This window comes from Cheilinus undulatus, linkage group 15 (assembly GCF_018320785.1).
Source record: "Cheilinus undulatus linkage group 15, ASM1832078v1, whole genome shotgun sequence".
Lineage (NCBI taxonomy): Eukaryota > Metazoa > Chordata > Actinopteri > Labriformes > Labridae > Cheilinus > Cheilinus undulatus.
The window spans coordinates 40,282,078-40,305,621 of record NC_054879.1 but is presented as its reverse complement, the minus strand read 5'-3'; the positions used below and the strand labels follow the sequence as shown (position 1 = coordinate 40,305,621).

General features: G+C 39.2%; 1 protein-coding gene across 9 annotated transcripts in view; it reads right to left on the bottom strand.

Moving 5' to 3' along the window:
• mid1 (midline 1) overlaps positions 1–23,544 on the bottom strand; it is a 66,246-nt gene that overhangs the window by 29,508 nt on the left and 13,194 nt on the right. For 2 of the 9 annotated variants that reach the window (XM_041806831.1, XM_041806840.1), the window contains exons 1-2: positions 17,137–17,353; positions 4,251–4,972 (exon numbers count right to left, since the gene is read on the bottom strand). In XM_041806831.1, the coding sequence (XP_041662765.1) occupies positions 4,251–4,916 (666 nt within the window). In that variant the 5' untranslated portion in view covers positions 4,917–4,972; positions 17,137–17,353. Of the gene's footprint in view, positions 1–4,250; positions 4,973–6,467; positions 6,672–12,044; positions 12,062–12,399; positions 12,509–13,066; positions 13,720–17,136; positions 17,354–23,544 lie in introns of those variants that run through there. The other 7 variants (XM_041806838.1, XM_041806835.1, XM_041806832.1 and 4 more) reach the window with 6 other exon arrangements.

Sequence of the window (23,544 nt, the reverse complement as noted above, 5' to 3'; positions counted from 1 at the left end):
CTTTGATGCTCAGTCTGAATATCTCTTAAGAAAGAAGCTGATTCACGTCTCTATTCTCGTTTCTATTCAGCTAACAGCATCTCCTCATGCCTTATTGATATCAGCTCATCTGCTGAACATGAGCAGATGCTCTTCTAACTAAAACTGTGAAAAAGTCTCCAGCTGTGGTTATATTCAAGACTGGACAAGGCTACCTAATGCTTCTCTTTTTAAGAATTATTATAGATGTGGTTTAGGAGGATCTTGATGGCTGGAAAATGTCTGTTTTTTGTTACTAAATCTCAGGAAAAGGCAGGTTCAAGCCCACAATTAAGATGTTAACATTTGAAAGTAAAGGATAAACAAAGAGAGCAAAGGAGATTCTTCCAAAAGTAGAATATTTTATATTGTAGATCTTGCATATTCACTAAAATTTATGCCAGATGGACAGTTTATTTGGGATTGGCTAGAAATAAATGAAAGCGCCCATTTTCTTTGTAACGTCTGGATGATTCTAAAAATCGTGAGTGATGAAAAACTTGAGTTTTGCTTCAGAAAAGGAACCTTTCTGACAGCGGATTTCAGCCCCAAAGCCTGGGAGAAAGGCAGAGTGAATTGTTTAATTTTGAGCTTGAATAGGAATACAATGCTTTGTAACTGCTTGTAATGAAGCGATTTCCTGGAACACTGAAACAGTATCTCTGGTGTCTTATAAACCCGTGAGTGTTGGCCACTTTTTCTGCATGACACATAAATAAAGTACAATCAATCAATAATGCAAGAACAAGTTACCAAGTGCAACAATGTAGCTAATGGATGTGCGTTTCTCAACTAAGGTCTATACAACAGAAGAGTTTAGGCTATACAGAATAATTCTTCTAACAGAATTTGGGGAAAAAAACTATCAAGTGACAGAAACAAATTTTGAGTAGCACTGTAAACATTTTGGATTTATTTGCATGGATTAGTCAAAGGGGTGAAAAATGCAAATGCAACTAACCACACTCTGATGCCATCACATACCCGGATAAAGTAGTTTTGTTACTTCGACTGGAATACATAAAAATGATCTGTATTCTTCATTTTTATAATTTCACGGATAAAATCCATATTCCTCAGATTAACACCATCCTACACTGGCTACTGAGAGAACAATCTGTCCTTGGTCTCAACTTCTCCAGCTTCAAAAGCATGTCCTTTCTTATTGTTTGTTGCTGTGTTTTTTGTTTATTGTGAGATAAATTTTCCCAAATCTATCAGCTACGGTGGCCTACAGGTCATTATAAATATCATAACAGAGAGATTTGTACCAGAAAACAGTAAATTGAATCCCCAACTTCTCTGTCTCTACTCTGGCACAGAGTCAGGCAGCAGCGCTCTAACCCTAAACCTGAGTGGGTGTGGCTTCAGCTCATTCACAGACACACCCACACCATCCTAGAGAGGATTTTATTGCCTCATTTTTAAATGATTTTGAAGCTTAATTTTATAAACTTAGAGATGTTTTTCATGACTTAAATTTGGCCTGGTGGTTCATAACACTGTGGCCTGTCATACAACAAAACTAAAATAAAGATTTATTATTACTTTACAGGGACTTTAAGACAAACTTTAAAGTGTAAGAAGGACTGTTGATCCAGCCAAAAACTCCACTAACTTAATTTTTTGTACGACCAAAAATACAGCTGCTATAGGCAGATTTTTATAACCAAAGCATCAGTAATTAACTGCAGTAATTTTCATATCTCTTAATACTTTATTCATACTGATGATATCGTTCATCCTTATTTGAGAGTGATAAAAAAGAACTGGATATAAAGCTAAATCTTGAAAACAATTTAAATAACTTAATCCTAATTATTTCAAAGTTATCTGTAACTGATAAGTATGTATGTATTTTAAACAAAATGAAGATAAGCCACTACAGCGTGTCCCACAGAATAAAACTGTGTTTGACTGGTAGAGATGGGCATCCAACCCTGCTTCTTTCTATATGTTTAAGTTTGGTTTCTGCTCTTTAGACAGTATTCCTCAACAGTATGTTGTGTAAACACAGTCAAATAACATCATGTGTCTTCTGACATTTCAGTCAATTATCTTCAAAAAGGAGAGCTGCATGTGTCAGAGTCAGTGTATTTTATAGGCAACAAATTTTTTAATTTGAAAATAAATATCTAAAATCAAGAAAAACGCTGATTCAAATAGGAAAACAAAATACAGAAAAAAATGCCCTTGCTATTTCAGGCAGTTTTGTTTATTAAATCGGGAATCAAAATTTGGAAAACAAGAAACAAAAAATGTATTGTTTTTCATTTCCTGTTTGTTTTCTGTTTTTCTATAAAACAAATGAGAAACAGTTCGTTTTCATGTTCCTGTTTTGATGTTCTCATCAAAAAAAAGATCAATGAGGAACAGAACACTGGTGATATAACATTCTTTTTCCCCTGTATTGGTAACCTGCTACAGGTGTTAAAAAAGAGTGTTACATTACCAGGGTTTATTTCTTTGATTCTCATTTTTAACCAGAACACAAAAATAAGATTTAAAACAAACTGCTTCTCATTTTTAAATTCTTTTTGAAAAATGAAAAATGAGAAACAAAACAAAGTAGAAAACAAAAAAATTGTTTGGTTTTCTTTTTTTTTTTAATCCAAATCTAATATGAACTGCCTGGAAGGGCCTGGGGCAAGTTTTTTCCTTGTTTTGTTTTTTTTCGTTTGTTTTGTTTTTCCATTTCTAAATGGTTACTGAAAGAGCTTGTTTCTTGATTTTGGATTTCTGATTTCAAATTAAAAATCTGTTGGCTGTTAAAAACACTAACTGTGATGGCTTATTTTTGCTGCGGTAGTGTCTCACAACCATCATCCTAGTGCAGGAGAAAAGGGTGACATCAGCAGCAAGGCGCTGTAGAAAAACAATAAAACAGTGGCATAGGAGGACTAAATTTTAACATGAGACGCTGCAGCTTCATTGGTGCATTTGTGGGAGGGATGTATTAATGGATTCCTCTCTTGCAAACACAGATGGCGTCTGTATGAATAATAAAAATGTATCAGAACATTTATACTTGAGTAGCTTTCAGTACACCTGGAGGCCCACCCAAGTATTGTCAATGTGTGGGAAACACTGTGCTGAATGGTCTTGGGCCAAAGTACCTATCTAGACCCTCGTGGTTCATGGTGACCCCCCCAGGACCTCTTGTTCAGGTTTACTCACTGTGCCCAGAGTCAGAACCAAACATGGTGACGCAGCTTTTAGTTTCTACACCCCTCACATGTGGAACAAACTACCAGGGAAGCTAAGGCTTTTAGCTTTTTAGAGCACATACTTGAGCATTTTAATTCACTGCTGCATTACCAGAAGTTCATTCAGTTATTTTCATTTCTCTCTTTCAATTGATCTCATAATTAAATCTTGCCCACATTTGATGAATGTTTGCCCTCTAAAAAATGTTAATACTTGATTTTAATGAGTTTTATCAAATCAAATAAATCATTTTTTAAAAATATATTTGGATTTTTAACATTTTCTGTTTTTTAATGTCTTATTTCTGCCCAATTACATGTCTTGTAAGGCTCCTGATGGTGTCAACACTTTTGTTTTCAACTCTGTAGATACTTTGACTTGCTTTTTATAAGGTTGCTATGTGAATAAAGTTGTCTTAGCTTGCCTTGCTGGAGCAAAAACATCCTGATTTTCCAATATTTCCTGAAGCGGCCTTGGTTTCACCTCTGTATCTGCATGTATTCAGCATAACCAAAATCAAGCCGCTTGAAAGCGCTGGGGCGTTATTGTGTCTGTGGTACTAAGGTTAATGCGGTATGAATTTTAGAATTTTTATTTAATTAAAATAAAAATCTTGTGATACCATACGTGCAACAAAAATAGAACTCCTAGGCACCCATTTTTGGATAATTTCTCACAATGTTTTGCATTAGTGCAATCTAGAGAATGCTTTCTCTTTCATTGGCAGCAGCCTTTAGCAAAAAATTTGTGATAGGTTTGTAGTTTTTTAAAGCTTTGGTACATTTTCACACCATTGATCATTAAGATAACAAAGGTTGTATCATTTTAAATCGCTGGGCATCATAAAGTGTTGAAGTACTGCAGTTTTTACAACCGTGTGTTACATTGTGATACAGTTTTAGCTGAGAAGAGGTGAACAAATACAGACATCAGTTTTCAGTGAGCTAAAATCAGCAGGGGGAGAGTTTTGGCAGTGCATCATAAATCTCTGAGCGTTCCTCTCACTACTACAGATCGTTTCTTACCTTCAGTTTGTCAAACCGGTCACTGAGGGCTGCCACTTGGTGGTCCCGGTGTCGGCCAACCAGCTTACACAAAGCACAGATCAACTGTTCATCTGTCACACAGTACATGTTGACCTTCTCTTCCTCGTGCTCCAGACACATGAGCCCTCTCAGATGGGAGTCCAGCAGCGGCTCGATTAGACGATGGCCCGTGAAAGGCTTCTTGTTGGGGTGGGTGGCCTTGAGACACTCGTCGCAGTATGACACCTCGCAGGTGACGCAGGTCTTCACGGCATCCTGCGGAGGGTCCTGCTCGCAGAACTGACACTGCACGCGCTCTGCGGGAGATGTCATGGCTCTGCTGTCGGGGGCGGCTCGCTCGCGCCGGGTCTCGTTAGGAGAGTTAGGTCCGCTCAGAGAAGCCTTTTGGTAGCGGTCGATGATGTTCTGTAGTGTCACGTTGCGTTTGAGTCCCTCTAGGCCCCTCTGGTTGAGAGTGATGACATAGCGACAGGTCGGGCACTGGAAGGCGCTGATGGACTGAATTGGCTCAGTGGGGGTGCAGTGTGAGACCAGGATGCGATGGGCACAGTTGAAACAAAGGCTGTGAGCACAGGGCAAGAGCAGCGGGTCCTCAAAGAGCTCCAGACAGATTGGGCAGGTCAGCTCAGACTCCAGTGTTTCCATTTTCAGGCAAAACAAAGTGGGATTGTCTGCGAAATCCAGGGAAGCTGATCAGCTATCTATAAAGGAGAGAAAAATGAATTAGAAAAAGATGTAAACAAAATGCACTGCTTAACAGTGATAACAAGCCATTTGGAAACATCAAGATGGCTTTGGAAGAAGTTTTTTTCAATGTTGACTGATTTATCAAGACAATGAGAAGCAAATTAATTCACAGAAGAAAAAAAACACGCTTTAATGTTCTGGATTTGACAAAAAGAATAAAAAGAAAGATTAATATAGACATCATGCATATTCTGCTCCTATTATCAAGAATTTATGATAATAAAAGCAAAATTATTCCTCCTCATCTTAACTTGCATTTGATTTTCATTGCACACTGAATACTAAAAACATAAAAATAACATTAGTTTTTATGTAGATATTTTGTAAAAAGATATCTGATTATGCAAATGAGGCAAAAACGAGCTAACAGGCGGATAATCAAACAAAAGCAGGTGTCTTATTATGGTCATATCAGACTTTTGTGAAGTCTGCTTGGCCGGACTTACAACGCCAAGAATGCAGCAGCAGTGGCTCATTTTAATTTGGCACAGGACTAGTCTAGCCTGTCCCCATGTGTTCCACTCTGTACTGTACTCCGCAGGCCAGCGTGGACTGACAGCTCAGCCAAGCAGAAGTCTATTGGCCTGCTTGCTGATGGCTGGGGCTCCACACTATCACAGACACTGAGCCTTTGTTCAGACACCCCAGCTGCGAGTGGACACACTGTGCTCGCAGCGTCTCTCTATGTGAACTCCCTACCTCTACTCATTATGTGTGAAGAAGGCAAAAGCTCATTATGAGGACAGTCGGGGCCACAAGTAGCTCTTTTGAAGTTGTGAGGATACAGCAATTACCTCTGAGCTACAGACGTAGGTTTGTTCCTCTCTGTTCTATTCAGATCTTCGCTGACACTTGGCTGTCCTGCCATACTGTACAAGACAAGAGGACATTGTTGCGCTTGTCCCCTGTGATCATGATGCATCTGTGGACCTTTGTTCATTTTTTTGTTCTTTGCAAACAAAGCGGGGAATGCAGGTGTCTGAAAATTATCAGAGACTCAAAAATGAAAGCATCAAACCTCTGGGTGCAAGCAGTTTCTGAAGTTATCCTTTAAAATCTCAACTTTTTTTCCACTTCTAAACTCGTGGTTTTAGTCAACTATTTCAAATAAAAGGTTGGTCAAGCTATGGCACAAGGTATGTGACTATTTTGTTTGGCATGTTTCAGCTGTAACATATGACACATTACATCACTCCAGTAAAGCCTACACCTACAAGGAAGCTGCACCAAGCTGCACAAGTCTTGTCAAACAGGTTACACCCTAAAATACAAAATGAAATGAGATCCTCCAACAGAAAACACATTGCAAAGATCCTCTGATGTCATCCCCTGTGGCAAAAGTAAGAATAAGTGCGTAAAACACTGAGGCAAAGAGCGACGACAAACTGCTGCGAGTACATTACGCACTCCTGAAAGCTCTCCCATTCATGCACAGTTTACTTTACCCACCGATGGATTTCGCCCCACTTTGCACTGCCGAGACATTTCTGCTGAAGGAAAAGAAAAAAAAAACCCTCTGACCTAAATCATGAAAACATTTTTATGACAACAAATGCACCAGCCAGCCATAAAGCCAGGCATTGCTGGAGAGACGGGCATCCAGATGGCACAAGTCTTCGCAGCCTCAGTAATCCTGCAGCAGAGCTGTCATTAGGCAAAAGATTGAGCAAGAGGTAGCAAGCACAACAGGAAAAGTTGCCCGACAATTCCAGGAAAGCCAGCTCCACCTACAGCTGGAGTGCCGGCCAGTAACTGGGAGAAGAGGGAGTGAGGAGAGTGTGTATGTGTGGGAGAGAGAGCAACAGAGAGAGAGAGAAAACAAGCAGAGACAGAGGAATTGTGCAGAGCCCCAGCTCCGTGCCCTTACAGGCAGGTTAGTGTCCTCGCGGCCCTGCCCATTCAGAAATTCAAAGCATCGGGGATCAGGTTCAGGTTTCCTTGTGTGGACATCTCTCCGCACAAAGCTTTGGATGGGGACTTTTCTTAGCGACGCCACCAGGGATTCACACAGAAAAGCAGAAGAGGCCGCCTGAGAGGCTGCAGGACTCATCTGCAACGTGGGACACAGGTCTGAGATTACCTCAGCATTAAAAAAACAAAGTGACGTGGAAAAAGTGAGTTACATCATTCTCCACAAGCCCATGATAAAATGTCACAAGTGCAACAACTTAAAAAAAACTACAAAAAAGTACCTCTATCTCACAAATTCTTCCTTCTGACAGCTAACACGTAAAGACACTTAGCATCCACGAAGACAGACAGGACTAAAAATGAAGACCGACACTTCCACAACATCACCTGCTCCACTCAAGATTGTCCCAGTTGGCACTCATGTGGGAATCACCGAAGTACCATCTGCTTACCATGTGCCTCTACCTCCAGACACACCCCCACTGTGCTCCTTCTCAATTCTCCTGTCACTCACAGGAGTCCCCCGGAGCGGCTCGCCTCCTCTCCGAGAGGAAGACACACACTGTAAATATTAAAGACGAGCTAAAGTTCAGACAAAGCAGTGGGTGTGGGCTACATGGCTCAGGAAGATGTACATGGGAATGTGACAAGAATTCCCCAGATTTCCTCAACAGAGTGTCGCTCCAGCTGGGATGGAATTTACTGTCATGAGACTAGCAGGAAGTCTACCAGGAAGTGGAGATAACAACAAAAAAAAGATTCAAAAATAAGGACTACTCCTCCTGTGCTCCAAAGGTCTATGCAGTCAGTTTTTACATGAAAGACTTTGTGAATGTCAAGCTTTTGTTTTTACCTTTGCAGAGATTTTTTTTTACTATACAATTTGGGAATATCCTCATAATAAGTGTGGACTCAGCTCATGATAAATACATTTCACAATACCATTTTATCACACTTTCTTCCAATTTCTACAACAGCATTGTGATGGAAAAGATTAACTGGTCTCTCTTTTTGACACTATATTGATGTTTTTGTGGTGAATACTCTGACTTTGTTTTTAAAAAAATCTGCATCTATGCTGGTATAAACCATTTTGTAGTACTATAAGAATGTGTTTTTACACTTTGATATCTGCTGTGATTTGTTTTTCTAAGAATATGCCTTTTTGGAGTTGTGACTTTTGTCGATTTCATAAGTCACATGAAGCATTACAAGGATTTTAAATCACATCAGTGCCTTAGATCTTTAGTTCTGACTGCCATTTCTACTATGGACTGTATTTGCAAGTAGCCTGGCGAGTCACTCTCTGATTTCTTGCTGTTTAATGTTTGTCCTCTCATCCTGAAGAGCACCTGTTCCTGGTAAATTTTATTGACATTTTTGACCCCGTGTAGCACTCACCCTCTTGTATTTATCTTCTTTATTTTTCTCCATAATTATAAGTAATACTTTTTAATTTTGAAATCTTTATTCATTAATAAAACACTGCATATTTTTCTTTATAAAAAGATAGGGGTCCATGATGATGGACTTTGTTGACAGTCAATATGCTGGTATTTAGAAATATATTTTAGCCGATACTGATATCAATACTGCTATATAAAATTAGTTCAGACCTAAAACTTTTAACCTGACACACCGGATAGACAGTTTCATTCATCCACTGCATATTAGGGGTGGGAATCCCCAGTGGTCCCACGATATGATATTATCACAATACTTGGGTCACGATTCGGTATTATTGTGATTTTAAGCATTTTGCAATACAGTGAGTATTGGAGTACAATATATTGCGATATATTGAGCTATATACCATTTTTTCAACTGTTTAGCTGATTTAGCATTAGTCCTGCTCTCATGTTTGTCGTCTTTCCACAGTATTTTATTTTCATGAAGCACTTCTTAAACCTCATGTGTCATGTCCATCTCATTCGTGCCCTGCTTGCATTCCTAATGTCCCTTCTCTGGTGCTGCCATGTTTGTTGTACTAACTTTCTCCTGCTGTATGACTGTCACCTCTGTCAACGTCAAAAAATCTGACTTTATTTTTCCATTAGCAATGAAATTGAAAAAATCGATACTTGGTAGAGGAGACGATACGATATATCACCATACAAAATATCGCAATACTATGCTGAATCGATTTTTTCTCCCACCCCTACTGCATATATACAGTGCTTAACAAATTTATTAGACCACCTGCCATATTTGTCTCAGAGACCATCCAGCATCATGAAGAGCTTTAATGCAGACTCTTTCATTTTCAGTGAGCTGTCCACGTTTTACCATTTTGAACAGGAATGAGGGATTTCAAACTGAATTCACCTTTTTATACCCAAATTTGAGCCGGCTCACTGGGCTTCTCTGAGAAGTTAGAAATTAATCAAGCATAACATTCAACCACTAAAACTCATTGTTCTCTTCAGGAATGCAAGTAAATAACTATAATTTGACATATTAATCAAGAAATAATAATGTGCTTTACTAGTTTTTCTTTTTTTTGTAAATCAGTGAATTTTAAAAAATCATGGATAACAATATTAATTATATTTTAGCATTAAAAATATCATTTGGGTTAAAGAGCTTCTACATATTGGTGTATTAAGTTAACCATTGCAGAAACATAAAAAAATGATTTTGGTAATTACCAATGTTGTTAATTTAGGGCAGCTGTGGCATAAACCTTACTTTGGGTGGTGGTCTAATAAATTTGTTAAGCACTGTATATTCAACATTCATCTGGGAAACCTCCCCTCCAAAGTGCATGGCAAAGGCAGGACTTATAAATTATCTGAATGTCACTGGGCAAACATTCTGTTTGTCACTTTAATTACGGTCCAGTTAGAACAACAACAAAATGAGTTAAGGCGGCCCTGCACCTAACGACTTTTCCTCGGAATTCAAAGTTGCAGACAAAATTCCTAAGTTGGAGTAAAATCATAGGAGTCTTGCTGAAGTCGCAGTTTGCTCCCGTTGTCTCAGTCGTTAAGTCTTAAGACTTGATTTTAGCAGTTTTAAGGCAGTCTTTCTTCAGTTTTGGCGTTACGATATTATCAAACGTGTTTGACATCTTTGTAAGTCTTAAGTCCGGTTGTATGCTAATTGTGTTTTTCAGTGATGCGACCAATCAGTGTTGTGCATAATTTACTTCATTCTTCAAAATCTGAATGTGAGCGTAGATGTTTTCAGAGCTGCTAAATGTGCTCTCATAACTCAAGAGATTGAAAAACTTATCTGCTTAGAACTGCAGTCAGATCTCTGTACCTGTGTGTCTTGTCCGTCAATTCTTTCCAGGCTGACATGACAGGTACAGTAAACCGCCACCAGGATTTTCAAAGTAAAAGGCCAATCAGTTTGTATCCGTGGTGAGACTACTCCCTAACTCCCTACATGACATCATGAGGGGAAAATCTGAGAATGGCTTGTTTCAGCACACATTTTCTGAAAGGTGGAGAAAAGGGGGGGTGAATTTTTCTGATTCTTGGGGGGGATTGTGGACAGGCCAGAGGTTCTTATTTTAGCTAGAAAAGCCTAAAAAGTGTATTTTGCACAATATGTGACCTTTAATGCACGCTGATTGCTAATTCAGGAAATGGGGAAGTAGTTTAATTAAGGAAATCTTCAAATTTGTGGTGACATGAGCACTACTTTGATTTAGTTGCATATAAGGACAAGAATATGACAGTTAAGTGCAAACTGTTAACAGCATACTAACACAAAGCTTGTACAGACCCCCAGAGCTGATTGAGGCTCAAGATAACTGCATGATGCTGACAGCCATCGAGCAGCCAAAGCTCAATTTTCAATGGTAAACATAAAAGCTGAGATGAATAGGATTTTGGCGGCATACATCATGGTACAGTCAGATTCATCACAGGGTCATAGTGTCAGCAGGTGTAATGTTAGCCTCATATACTCTCTACACCAAGGCTAACATTACAAGCTAGCGCTGCCAGCCTTTGTTCCTCTTTGCAGATTAATATCGTGCTTTGATGTGCTGCTTCTTTTCAGTTTGGGTGGAAGTTGTACGTGAGTTCAACCCTCAACAGCCTACACACCACTTTATTTCCACTACTTTAAAAAATTGTGATACGGCGCTGTTCCTACTACACACCGCTAAGCCACCGCTGAGCTTCTCATGTTTACATCCGTGAAGTGTCAGACAGGAAGGCAGCGGCCATCAACTGAAGCTACAGCGGCCTCTAGTGGCGATAGGTTCATTATGTTTTAAAGAGCATTATAGACCGGGATTTCAAGCCTGCGCTTCTAAAAATGATGGCCAACTCGTAAATCCTGAGCCAGCTAATTTGATAAACAAATTTAACTGTTTTAGAGATTAACCGCGCACATCCCTATTATCGGTATCGGCGTGTTTTTTTTTTTTACAGATAATTGCAAACATTGATTAGTCAAAAAGTGCCTGACTGGTTCCACTGCAAAGTGCGCCTTCACCTTTGGCTTAATTTTCCCTCTTCGTGGTCTCACCAAATGTTCAGTATACAACACAATCTGATTGGCTGGATGTCACATAACTAGCCAATCAACAGTTAAGCCTGGGTGCCACTGAAACATCAAGCATATGGTAGTACTTCCTATTTTCCTGCTGCAACTGTGTTGCTCTGGGCTGTTTCTCATGCAGATAAATTTTGGGCTTGATTGTTTATTACTCTTAATTTTTCCAATCATGCAATTTCACTTTTGCCACATCAAGTACATTTTTTATGTCATAATCAATGCGATCAGTTACAAATAAATGTTGCCAGTCTCATGAGCTACTAAGAATCACTGTCGGCCCTGAAAATTTTCAGATTTTGCTGACCCTGTTGACAAAACAGGATAATTTATCTCTTTGCTAAATGTGTATAGTAGATTTTAAATGATGTTTTTTAACCAATACCTAGTCCTTCTTCATTTTTAATGTGTAACCTGCAGCTCACAATTCCAATAAACGCTGTTTGCCGTTAATCACCTCCTCTGACACCTACCCCCTGCAGCAGTTTCAGTCATTAAAACAGCAAAAAAGAAATAATCAGTGTTGTTATTGGTTGTGTTGTTTGAGTTTTAGAAAATTTAGAGACATCTAGTCTGTTTCATAACCAAGCGAGAATCTCTCACAGCAGCTACAAGTCCACAAAGTCAGAAGAAGTTACATCCATCAAAATGATCCAGAGTCCTGGAGAAAAGAACATAAAACTTCAACAGTATTTTACACATTACTCCAAAAGCTATTTCAGCTATGGGTAAATGGTTTTAGGAAAAAATCTGCACAAATTACCGTTTACATTTTACTAAATAATTGGATAGTATGTTCTACTTTTTGATTGCAGATAGTTTAGTGTAAGTACATATACACACATGTCAAACTATGAACCTAACTACAAACTTAACATTTGGAGTTTTATTTGATTCTAAAGCAATGGCTCATTAAGAGATAAAACAATTATAATGTCTCACATAGGAAGACAATTACCTGCTCAGGCACTGTTCTAATCCTTTTGGTTATGGTCTTTTATCACCTTTAATGATGCCTCTTTCCCCATGTATTCAGCCACTGAGAGAGTGTGATTGCTCTTGTCTCTTTTCCTGGGGCAGACACCTAACATATTTATCTGTAATCCTGTCTCCACAGCGTGGCTGTGACCAATGCGTGGCCTGTTGCTGCTCCCTAAAGCAGCCTGCTCAGCAGCGGCCCACTCAGGCCTAATGTGATTTACAGCTGGAGCAGCACGAGCCAGCTGATTACACTGACAAATCTACCTGACCTGCAGCTGCACACATTACTGAGATTAGCTGCACGAGGCCCAGCCCTGACCACCATCCATTATTACTCTTTTTTTTTTAACTGATAGTGGAGGGAAAGTTAATTACAAGTCCAAACATTTGGGCGACTGAATTTATATCTCATATGTCAAACAGCATTACAACGAAAAGTTAGACGTTTTTGCCGTGCACTCTAATGCTAACACTAAAATATGAGTTTCCATTAAGAGGCTCGAGCTTCCTTCCAGAGTGAACAGGATGTTTCATAATGAGGGAACAGCCCAAAAAATCGATAATGTACCTAATGTTTTTGGCTAATGAGATTCTTACAGAGCGAGAAGTGGAAATAGAGGTCTTAATGTCAGTTAGTGGCCTACTTTTCTTGTCTTTCTTTCCATTCAGCTTACTGTCTGGGCTGTAAAGGTCATCGTGGTCAACATCAGAAGTTGCACCAAACTCTCATTTCCTCCCAGCGCGCGCTGCTTGGCAGGTGGCATCCGCGGGAAAACACCGTATCCTTTCCACAACCACAGGAACTTGTGACTTTCCAGGCATGAAGCCTGCTGCTGCTGCTGCTGCTGCTTCTCAGAGGGCCACGGAGGAAAAAATACTCTCACAGACGAGAAGATACCGCGAATAAGTACTCATTTAGTTTGCTCTACAGTTCACAGTCGGTCCTGGGCTTGTTTATCCGTCGCACCTTGTCTGAACAAGCAATTTTAAACACCTTACAACAACAATGGTACAGTAGGGTAGAGCAGTCAAAGAGCGACATCGTGTGGTTGGTTTAAAAACTTATTTTCCTCAAATCAGGGAAATAAATTCTCCTTGACCTCCCTGCATGTATATGAGGTCATTACATAGTGGCTTTCCTACAACAAAGTAATAATTTCTGCTGTCATGATCTTTGTGAAAAAAAAATGTGCAGATTGTCCACTGAAGTTTAAGTTATTTGCTTGAAATGTTGAAAGAGTTTGTTATAAAATTTTATGCATGTTTCAGTGCAAGTTTGGGAGGGATTTTGCTTTTATTTTATTTATTTGCATATTTGCATTTTCATGTGAATTTTAGGTGATTTTATTTGAAATCATAGGGAGAATTTGCTTTGATATTTTTCATAATTTTCATACTAACTTGGAAAATTGTAATTTCTGGGGAATTGAACTGAGAATTTGATGCAGAGGTATCCTTTGAAATATGTGAAAGTTTTTAAGGAAATTTCAGGGAACTAGTTTTGGTGTTTCAGGGAAATTCCATCATTTTCATGAAATTTTAAGCAATGTATTCTTCTTCTTTTTTGTTTGTAGTTTGATAAGACATGTTAGGGGGATACACTTTCAAATTTGGGGGAATTGTACTGACATTTTTGATGGATTTTTTGTTCTTGAATGTTTGGGCTTTATGATAAAGTTTCTCTGACACATTAAGGAAATATCTAAGAAATGTGGGGGTGCTTTTTATGTGATGATTTGAATTTTTACAGAAACTTTAGATATATTCCTTGTAATTTTAGGGAATTTTTGTGGATTTTGGTAAGGAAACATTACAGGAAACAAAAATCTTTCAGTGGGAATATTGTTGATGTTTGGCCTTTACAAGTCCTTGTGGTACACCATCAAAACAACAAGAACAATGACTGCCCCATCCCTCTCTCAGCGACTGACATTATCTATTACTGACTGAACAACTGAAACAGTGCCATCAGGAGATTTAAGGACACCATTTTGGTTTAAATAAATAAATAACTCCTCCAAAGACAAGGCTGGGCTATTAAAGTCCATGTAAAGTGATAAAAAAAATCTGTGTTTTATGCTTTTGTATGACAGGCCATACTGTTATGAACCTCCAGGCCAAATTTCAGTCATGAAAAACATCTCTAAGTTTATAAAATATACTCTGAATGATGTGGGCACACCCACTTGGTCTTATCGGTTTGCTCTGCTAAAGAGCTAAATAGTCTCAATATAATTTTCTCATCCTGTACTTAACACTTCTGGTATTTCTAATATCTAATTTTCTTGGTTATGTCTCTCTCCTGTTTATAAGACATCTTTGTTAAGTTGCTGCTGAAAACACCATTTCCTGATGTTGCTTTTCAAAATAAAAGTCTTCAATGGTGATTAGCATTGGGGGATTTTATTGTGCCACACTTGGCAGAAATAGACTGTGTCTATTTTCAGATACTTATCTTAATGTTAGCATTTCGACACAAAAAGACAGGTGGGATTGAACTGTTGGTGTTTCGAGAGAGACAAAGCCACAGCCTGCTTCTTATAATCACCCAGGACTGAAGAAAAGTGAAATATGGATTAAATCACACCATCAGCAGGTAAAATGTTTATTCCTGCTGCATCTGGTATAAGTAAAAAACACACAAGCACTACAGCAACTTTTCAGGGATAATTTTGACAGCTTTTTAAAGTTTATTCACAGTCTTAGTCTATAGATTAAATTTCTTATATTTCAGTCACATTTTCGTAAATTGTACCCTTTATAGTTTTAGTCTTGTTTTAGTTGATGGAAACTCAAAAATATTTTATTCTAGCTTAGTCCATAAAAAGTCCTCACATTTTAATCTTTACTTTTTGTCCAAGCATTTATTCTCTTGCCTGAATCTGATACCAAAAAATGTTAATGCATTCTAGTCATCCTACCAAACCTGGGGTCCCTGCTTTCTACAGATGAGAGGTAGAATAGCTACAGATAAATTGTATTTTGACAGATTTAACCCCAGTAGACAAATATCATGGATTTTGAATGTCTGACAAAAATCTAATTAATTTTAAGTCTAGTTTTAGTCATTTTGATGAAAAATAAACTTACTTTTACTTTTAGTCAGTTTTAGTCATGTAAAATCTATTTTAGCTAGTCTTAGTCTAGTCTTTCTCATGTAAAAAAGTCTGTCAATAAACATTTTCAGTCATAGTTTTAGTTGACAAAATTAACGCTGTATTTAACCTGACCCCTGACCCTACAGTGAACTCTGGTCAGAGCACAGCTGCCTGGATCTGTGCCAGAGCAGAGACAGAAGTAGGGGATTCAATTTACTGTTTTCTGGTACAAATGTCTCCATTCTGATACTTTTAATGACCCTTAGGCCACTGTGGTGGATAGATTTGGGAAATTTACCTCACTGTGAACAAAAATTAAGCATGTAGCTGGCTAACTTTCAATGAAAACAGTATCATCAGCTAACAACAGACTGTACTGAGGTGAACTGCTCACTAAATTTATATTGTTGTAGCATTAATCCCCATAGGGACCTGTGACGTAGTATATTTTCCCTGCCCAAATTAAACCAAGCTAGGAAAGAATAACACTCTTTTATTCAGGCATTTTCCCCCCAATCAAACACAGTATTATGAGCACATCTGCTTGTAATAGGTTATTATTTGCACATTTACTTAATACCATTTTTATTCAGAGATCACATGTTTTTAGTGTTAATTTAATAACTGTTATTAATGTGCTGACTTTTATTTATTTTTACTGATTAAATAACACATTAGAATGGGAACTGTTAAAGGCACCCTAGGATTAAATCATCTCTTTGCTCCCGTATCTGATCGACAACAACAAAGAACTTTAAAAATCGAGCCTCTGTTAACTTAAACCACCGTGATTTCTTTATAGAGACCTCCACATGTGTTGCCATGCTGACAGCCTGATAACTATTTGTCACACTGGCGATCAAAGGCAGCACACGCTGGTGGGAAGATGTCTAACATTCCCACTCTCAGGAACAAGATAAGTTACTAATTAATAAGGGAAACCACGGGTCCAACTGAACTGTCCCAGTTTTAGCCTTCATTAGCTTCCTGTGAGTACGCAGGCCTGTCACAAACTGTGGCCAGATGTATTGCCCGAGCATATATGGATGTGGCCGGGGAGAAAAGCCTGTATCCTTTATCTTATCAGGTGCAGTAAATGGTATTTTGTAGGTCACGGGGCTACCAGATTATGGATGAAAGGCTGGTTTTATCTCCCTTTGGGCTACAGTGGCTCCCTCTGTTTGAGTCAAGGTAATAAAAAACTTTTATGATGTCTTGGGAAAGATGACACTGAGAAAAGGGAAAGAAAAGCTACCTCCATAAATAATGCTGCAAAGAGCACACTCTAGTTATAGCAATACAATAATTTCACAGTAGATGCATCAGCATTGAGAGAATCACTGATTTGACTCTGGAAATCTGCTCTGTCTTTGACACTTCTTAATCACTAAATTCCCCTCGGCCTTCCAACTTAGTCATCCTAACTCCCTGGCATTATCCACGGATCAAAACAAGAAGGCATCTGTGAGCACAACAAGGCCAAACAACCCCAACACTTGCACAGATTCCTGCCTGCAGGCTTGGAAACATGATCATGACTCAATGTTTTGGTAGAAAAACACCAAGGCGCAGCAACACAAATCACCGAGCGAGTTAGGAATGACCTTCTGACTTACCCGCCACATGATTACATCCATAAACAGACAAGAGGAGGAAGAGGTGCCTTTAAAGTCAGTCAGTGCTGATATCTGGGCTCGGCCAAAGCTGATCCAGAGCAGTGATGTGAACTTAGAGAGGAGTGACTCGTCTCTGTTGCTCTCTGTGAGCTTCTGACCCTCTAACCCTGTCCTCTAAGCCTACTGAAAACCAGTAGGAGGATCGAAACTTTCCACCCTTTTCTCTCCTCTCACAGAGGACTCTACCTATCCCACATAGACTTAGTTGGCTGCAAATTGTTGCATTGCCCAATCACATACAAGGGGAAGGACTTGTGCTGCTTTGCTCTATCACTCAGGGCTATCAGAGCATGGAGTGCTGCCATAACTTGCAACAAAGCTTTTTTTGTCATCCTCAGATAAACACCATCCACATAGCTGAGCTGCAAACTACCAAAAAAAAGAAAAAAAAACACCCTTGGGATGCTTTTGTAACTCACTCTTTTTCAAGTCTTTCATATTTCATACGGTGACATTTACAAGCAATATCAATCGTGTCCAGGCATTTTATGAAATGGCTTTGAAATTATCCAAAATGTAGTCTGCTTTATTGCAGATTGAAATGTATTTCATGTCCGACATTTAATACAGTGCATTCAGTACAATTCAATACAGCTGGATGAAATAGTGCGTAAGCAAATGCAGTAATCAATGATGAGCATACGCTGCAGAAGGGACATTGATTAACTGATCCTTTGTGTGCAAATGCTCAGCGCTGATGCTAGCATGCACACATAAATCAGTTCATCCATTATCTATACCACTTATCCCATTCAGGGTTGTGGAGAGGCTGGAGCCAATGTAGCAGGCATTTAGACTTAAACACACATTCCCACTCATACCTATGGGCAATTTAGAGTCACCTATTAGCATAACGAGCATGTGTTTGGACTATGGGAGGAAGCAAGACAGAGAACATGCAAACTCCACACAAAAAAGCTCTGCCTAACAAAGATTGCAAACCAGGAACCCTCTTACTGTGAGACGACAGTGCAAACCACTGCCCAACCTTGCAGCCTGCATGCATAGATCCGTTCAACTGTTTATTCTGTAAGCAATTGACTCGATAATTAGCAAGCATTATGATGCCAGGAACTTGCGCCCTGCAACCTTATTTCTGAAACACCCTTTTGTTTTTCCATGTGAACACACCGAAATGGAAACACACAGGAATGCAGTGTGGTTGGGACAGTTGACTTAGATAGTGTTGAAAGCTGTTGGCATCTGTTCGTCACTCAGATATCTCCAACATAAACATGTGCTCGCTGACTAGACTGGCATCCAAACAGTCATTTTAGGCGTATAAAGTTTGATCAGTGCTCTAAGTCTGGATAGGAGCCCACATTCACTTTCAAACAGTTTAGGTGTTTAGTAACCTCAGGTGACTTTGTAAGCTACATCCCTCTCAGGGTGTTTCTGATGTGTATCTTAGTGTAAAGCAAATGTTTAGGTTGTGCGGTGAAACCGCAGAACATAAGGCTTGGACTGACTGGGATTAGTAGGAACCAAAAAGACCCTGCCAAGGATTCTTGAGTTTCAGCGGAGGCTGCAGGGTCCAAAAAAGTGTGAAAAAGAAATGAGAGAGAAATGAAAACAGCTTTGATGTGAAGGTATGTCGAAGCCTAGAAATGTAGCTTGAAATTTTTAAATGGATGGAGGAGAATCACAATGGGAGTCTCATTCAGCACCCAAAATTAAGAGAGAATGTAAATATCAAACATTTAAAAACCTGCATCAAAAAGTGATAATTTTGTTGTCCCAACTTGGGGTCTGGGGCCCCCCAAGGGGGCGCCAAAGATCTCAGGGGGTTGTGGGTCTTTGTCTGCTCTGAGGCTGCTAAAATTAGATTTGCAAATATTGACTAAAACCATGATAAAGTCGTTATTAAGTACAAAGGTCTTTTGATCATGCATTGGCCTTTTTTACGTCTTTATTAGTAAAACAATTAAAATCTATTTTGATTTTTGATGGCAGTGTGTTACTGCTTCTCTCTTGGGTCCTGGAGGGGCTCAGCTTTTCTACGGTACATGTACTGGGCGCTCCAAGGAAAAATGGTTGGGAAACACTGGTTTAGAACAGTGGTTTCACATTTTTTTTTGCCCAAGGCCCACACAAGATGAAGCAAAACTGTCAAGGCACACCATATTCATATCCTTGCAAAATAGCCTCTTTGATACATGTTACAGTTCCATTAGATAGATGTTGCATAGTTGTAAAAACATATGGTTTCACAAATTTCCACCTCACACCTAAACATGCCCAAATGCATGCATGCGTGACTTGCCACACCATTAAAGAACCACTGGTTCAGACCATTCATTAAGGCTTTGCTGGTGTAGCAGAGCATGTGTTAAATGACATTTACCTGTACTGAGTTTGTGTGACAGTAAGCATGCTGCTGAAAAGTATGCACTTAAACTGTTCACTTAATGCTGTGTAGGTAAATGCCTTGCTCTACCTATCATAGTAAGCAGCTCACGATAGCAACATTAGCTGGTGCATCTATCTGTTATGGTTGTACGGCAGCATTCAGCTCTGTAGTGTTATTCCATTAATTGCTCACTTCGCTTATATTAAATGTAATTAACTTGTAGTTTTGCTGAGTTAACTCCATGTTCTACTGTGTTTCTGTATGAATATTCACTTTAATTGTCCACTTATCATCCTAGCTGCTAATGCTAATATTACATTCTTCTGTTATCTATCAATCGTAGCTGATACTGCTAATTCTTATATATTGCTACCGTCATTTATAAAGTTACAGCAATTTCCTACAAAATGTGAGATAAGTTAATGTTTTTCATTTGTTGTTTTGTTGTTTCTCTTGTCCCTCTCTTTTCCTGCTTTCCTCCATCCCTGTCCCGTCTTCTAGCCCAGTGGTTCTCAACTGGTGGGTCGGGACCCAAAAGTGGGTTGCAAAGCTCTTTCCAGCGGGTGTGGAATGTGTGCCAAGAGAAAAAAATGGCAAAAAAAAATCTATGTACCAAAGTTCAAAGTGGATATACTGTAAATACACATATCTATTTCTATTTTTTTTCTATGATGGGTTAATTTCAGTATTTGTCTAAAGATTTCTACTTTATGTATCTCCTTTTCTTTTTATAGCAAAGCTTGTTTTCCCAAGACAAGGGGATATTCCTCAAGAAATTACCAAAGCTCAACCAAATGTCTTGGGAAAATGGAGTAAATGTCTAAAAAATTTGGGTTGCGATTTCTCTCCAGGAGGTGTTGGTGGGTCCTGATACTGGATCAGTTGAGAACCACAGTTTTAGCCCTTTCCAACCTAGCGCAGCTTTGAGTCTGGTCTGCTAGACTTTCCTGCCAAAGACTGATTGATTGATTTTGTATTAGTACATTTTTGCTCTACATATCATAGTTAGCAGTTAGCAACCACAGGGTACAAATACAACATTTCTTTGTGCCCTTTATGTTGGAAAAACTATGAATTCAGTGCTAATGATGCCTTTGCAGCTTTTGCTAACTCTGTGTCATTGCAGTTCTGAGGTTACGCTTGGCACTTGCTGTAAAAGAAAAAAAAAAAGTTCAACATCCAGCACTCAACTCCCACATGCACTGAAGAGTCAACAGAGGTTTTACTAAACAACCACTCAGGTCAATCATCAGTACATCAATACTTGTCCTGAGGATGATGTATGATGTGTTTTATAGAGTGCAAGTATCAAGGGTGCCCGATCTACATAAAAATATAAATAGATAACACAACAGATCTTAAGTCTTAGGCCTGTTAGAACCCCAAACTGCTGTAGAGTAGAATGGGTCAGTCAAATTCACAGATTCACTTAAAGTCCTTCTGGTCTCTTGTGAAGACAAAAAATACCATTTATGTCTCTTAATCAGAAAGACAGTAGTTTGCTTTGGTATCAACACAGGAATTGCTGTTTTATTTTCAGTTGTATATCAAAGTTCTGAGTTTAGTTTCTTGTCAACCGTGATACAATTCTCAGGTTGTTACGACATGAATGGCTGCTTTGTTAACAATACTTACATTTGCTTTCAGAGTCTCTAGCATTATTTGTACTTTAAATACCAAAGCAAAACTGAAACTCATTAACAAGAAAGTTCAAATGCTAGCATGCTTAACTTCGAATAAAGTTTTTTTTTCTATACTCTAAATCAGGGGTGTCCAAACTATTTCAACTAAGGGCCACATACAGAAATACATAAGAATGGCAGGGCCATCTAATGCAAGTTAATACACCTAAATGGCTTGCTATTGGCTGACAAGGCAAATAGACAGTCATTTTCAGGATTTGGGGGAGCCAATGAAATTTCAGGGGGCCTGTTTCGCCCAAGCTACAACTGGCTCCGCCCCTGAAATGCTTTTAGTGCTGCTATTTGCTGCAATACTCCATCAGGACATTATTACCTACACCAAGGAGGTTATGTGATCGGGTGGGTTTGTTCGTTGGTTAGTTCGTTTATTAGTTTGTTAGCAACATAACTCAAAAAGTTGTGGACAGATCTTGATGAAATTTTTAGGAAATGTCAGAAATGGCATAAGGAAGAACTGATTAGATTTTGGGACTGATCCAGATCACCGTCTGGATCCAGGAATTTTTTAAAGGATTCTTCACTATTGGGAGATAGGGCTAATGGCGGAGGTCTGCGCTGTTACCACTTTACACCAGGAGATGGCAGACATGAGTAACTTCAATCCCAGCATCAGTTTTTGGGTGTGTTTCTATTCAAAGTTTTGGAGTTTATAGAGTTTGAAAGACACACACCCTGTTGAGGAGACAAGTGGGAGTGTAACAGACAGAAAGACAGCGAACTGTAGCGAGAATACTCACAATGCTGGGAGGAATGGAGGAATATTCACCCTCTGCCATGACCTCCAGTCATCCAGTGACACCATGAGTGCATCTGTTGGCACCTGTAGCGAAGCCAACGCTTTGCCTCATCGTGTCTCCACCCCACTGGGGAGGGAGTAATTGGCGAATGCCGGGGGGGGGGGCACATGGGGACGGATCCAGGAATTTTTTTAAAGGATTCTTCACTTTTGGGAGATAGGGCTAATGGAGGAGGTCTGCGCACTCCGAGTGCTTTTCTAGTTAATCAATGTATTGTCTTGTCAAAATGTTTGTTTACAGAATCGACATGATAGCACTGCCTAGTGCTGAAATGACAAAAGTGAAATACAAATGAGTACAAGCTTCATCATCTAATGTGGTCCATATTTCATTTTTTTTCTAGAATTTGCTGCAGGCCAATCAAAAATGGACTGTGGGCCACATTTGGCACCTGGGCCATAGTTTGGACACCCCTGCTCTAAATAGTGCTAATTATGTGCATAATAAACTGAATAATCTTGTTAAGGCGATGATGAAAATGGGTTTACAGTAGCTTTAAAGTCTAAGGGTGACATTCACACATTAAAGTCTGGGTAATAATTTAAGATTGAAATGCAAAGTGAATGTTACTGCAGTATTTGCATGATTTACAATGAGGATATATTTTCCAATTAAGCTCAAATTTTTTCTAAATAACACATCTGATTTATATTTTTCCTTTTCCTGAATGGTATTTCCCCCATCTAAAACAAAAAATCTGTACAGCAGAATGCTGCAAAGCATGTTTATTTTAGCTCAGCAAAACTTTCTTTAAGCCTAACTCTGAAGTCTAAAAGAGTCACCCATTGGAAATACACATGATCCCTTACCTCGCAGTCTGTTAGTCAGTCAACCAGAAAGTCCATAGTCCTGGTGGCAGATGAATACAGAAATAAAGCCCAGGAAGAGATTTCTCTATAAACACCGGCTTTCCTCAGAAGCCTCCCTTTAGCTCCTACTTTCAGTCAGGGCTCTGCTGCTTCGTCTGTCTCCCCACTATCTCTGAAATTCTCCTCACACAGCCTCTTCTTCTCTAATCCTCTCTAAAGGAAGCCCAAACTGCTCCAAATGGTTCAACCAGGCACCGACTTCTCAGGCTTTTTTCCACCTCTTTGTATTATTTTGTTGGCTGGGATCATTAACTTAGTCCCATGAGAACATAAGGAGGTAAATAACCCCCCTCCCTGCCGTGGGAGGCTGTCAATCACAAGTGATGATGAGGTGGGGGGAGGGAGGGTGCTTTTAGCCGCCGGGGAGACACTTCTGATTGGCCACTGGGGAACAGAGGTGTCTTGCATGACAAATGGGAGCACTGGGATGGATGGGCCTGCGGAGATGCTCAGCTGAGGTTATGTGCACATTTATAATAGACTCTCCCTCATTTACATGTCGTTCAAAAGGAAATAAAGCCATGGAAATGAGTGAGTAATCAAAGTTGACATAACAAATGTCTATTTAACACCGCTGAATTCAAGTCATTCTTGTAATTTATGCTGAGCTTGAATAAAAGGGTCAAGAA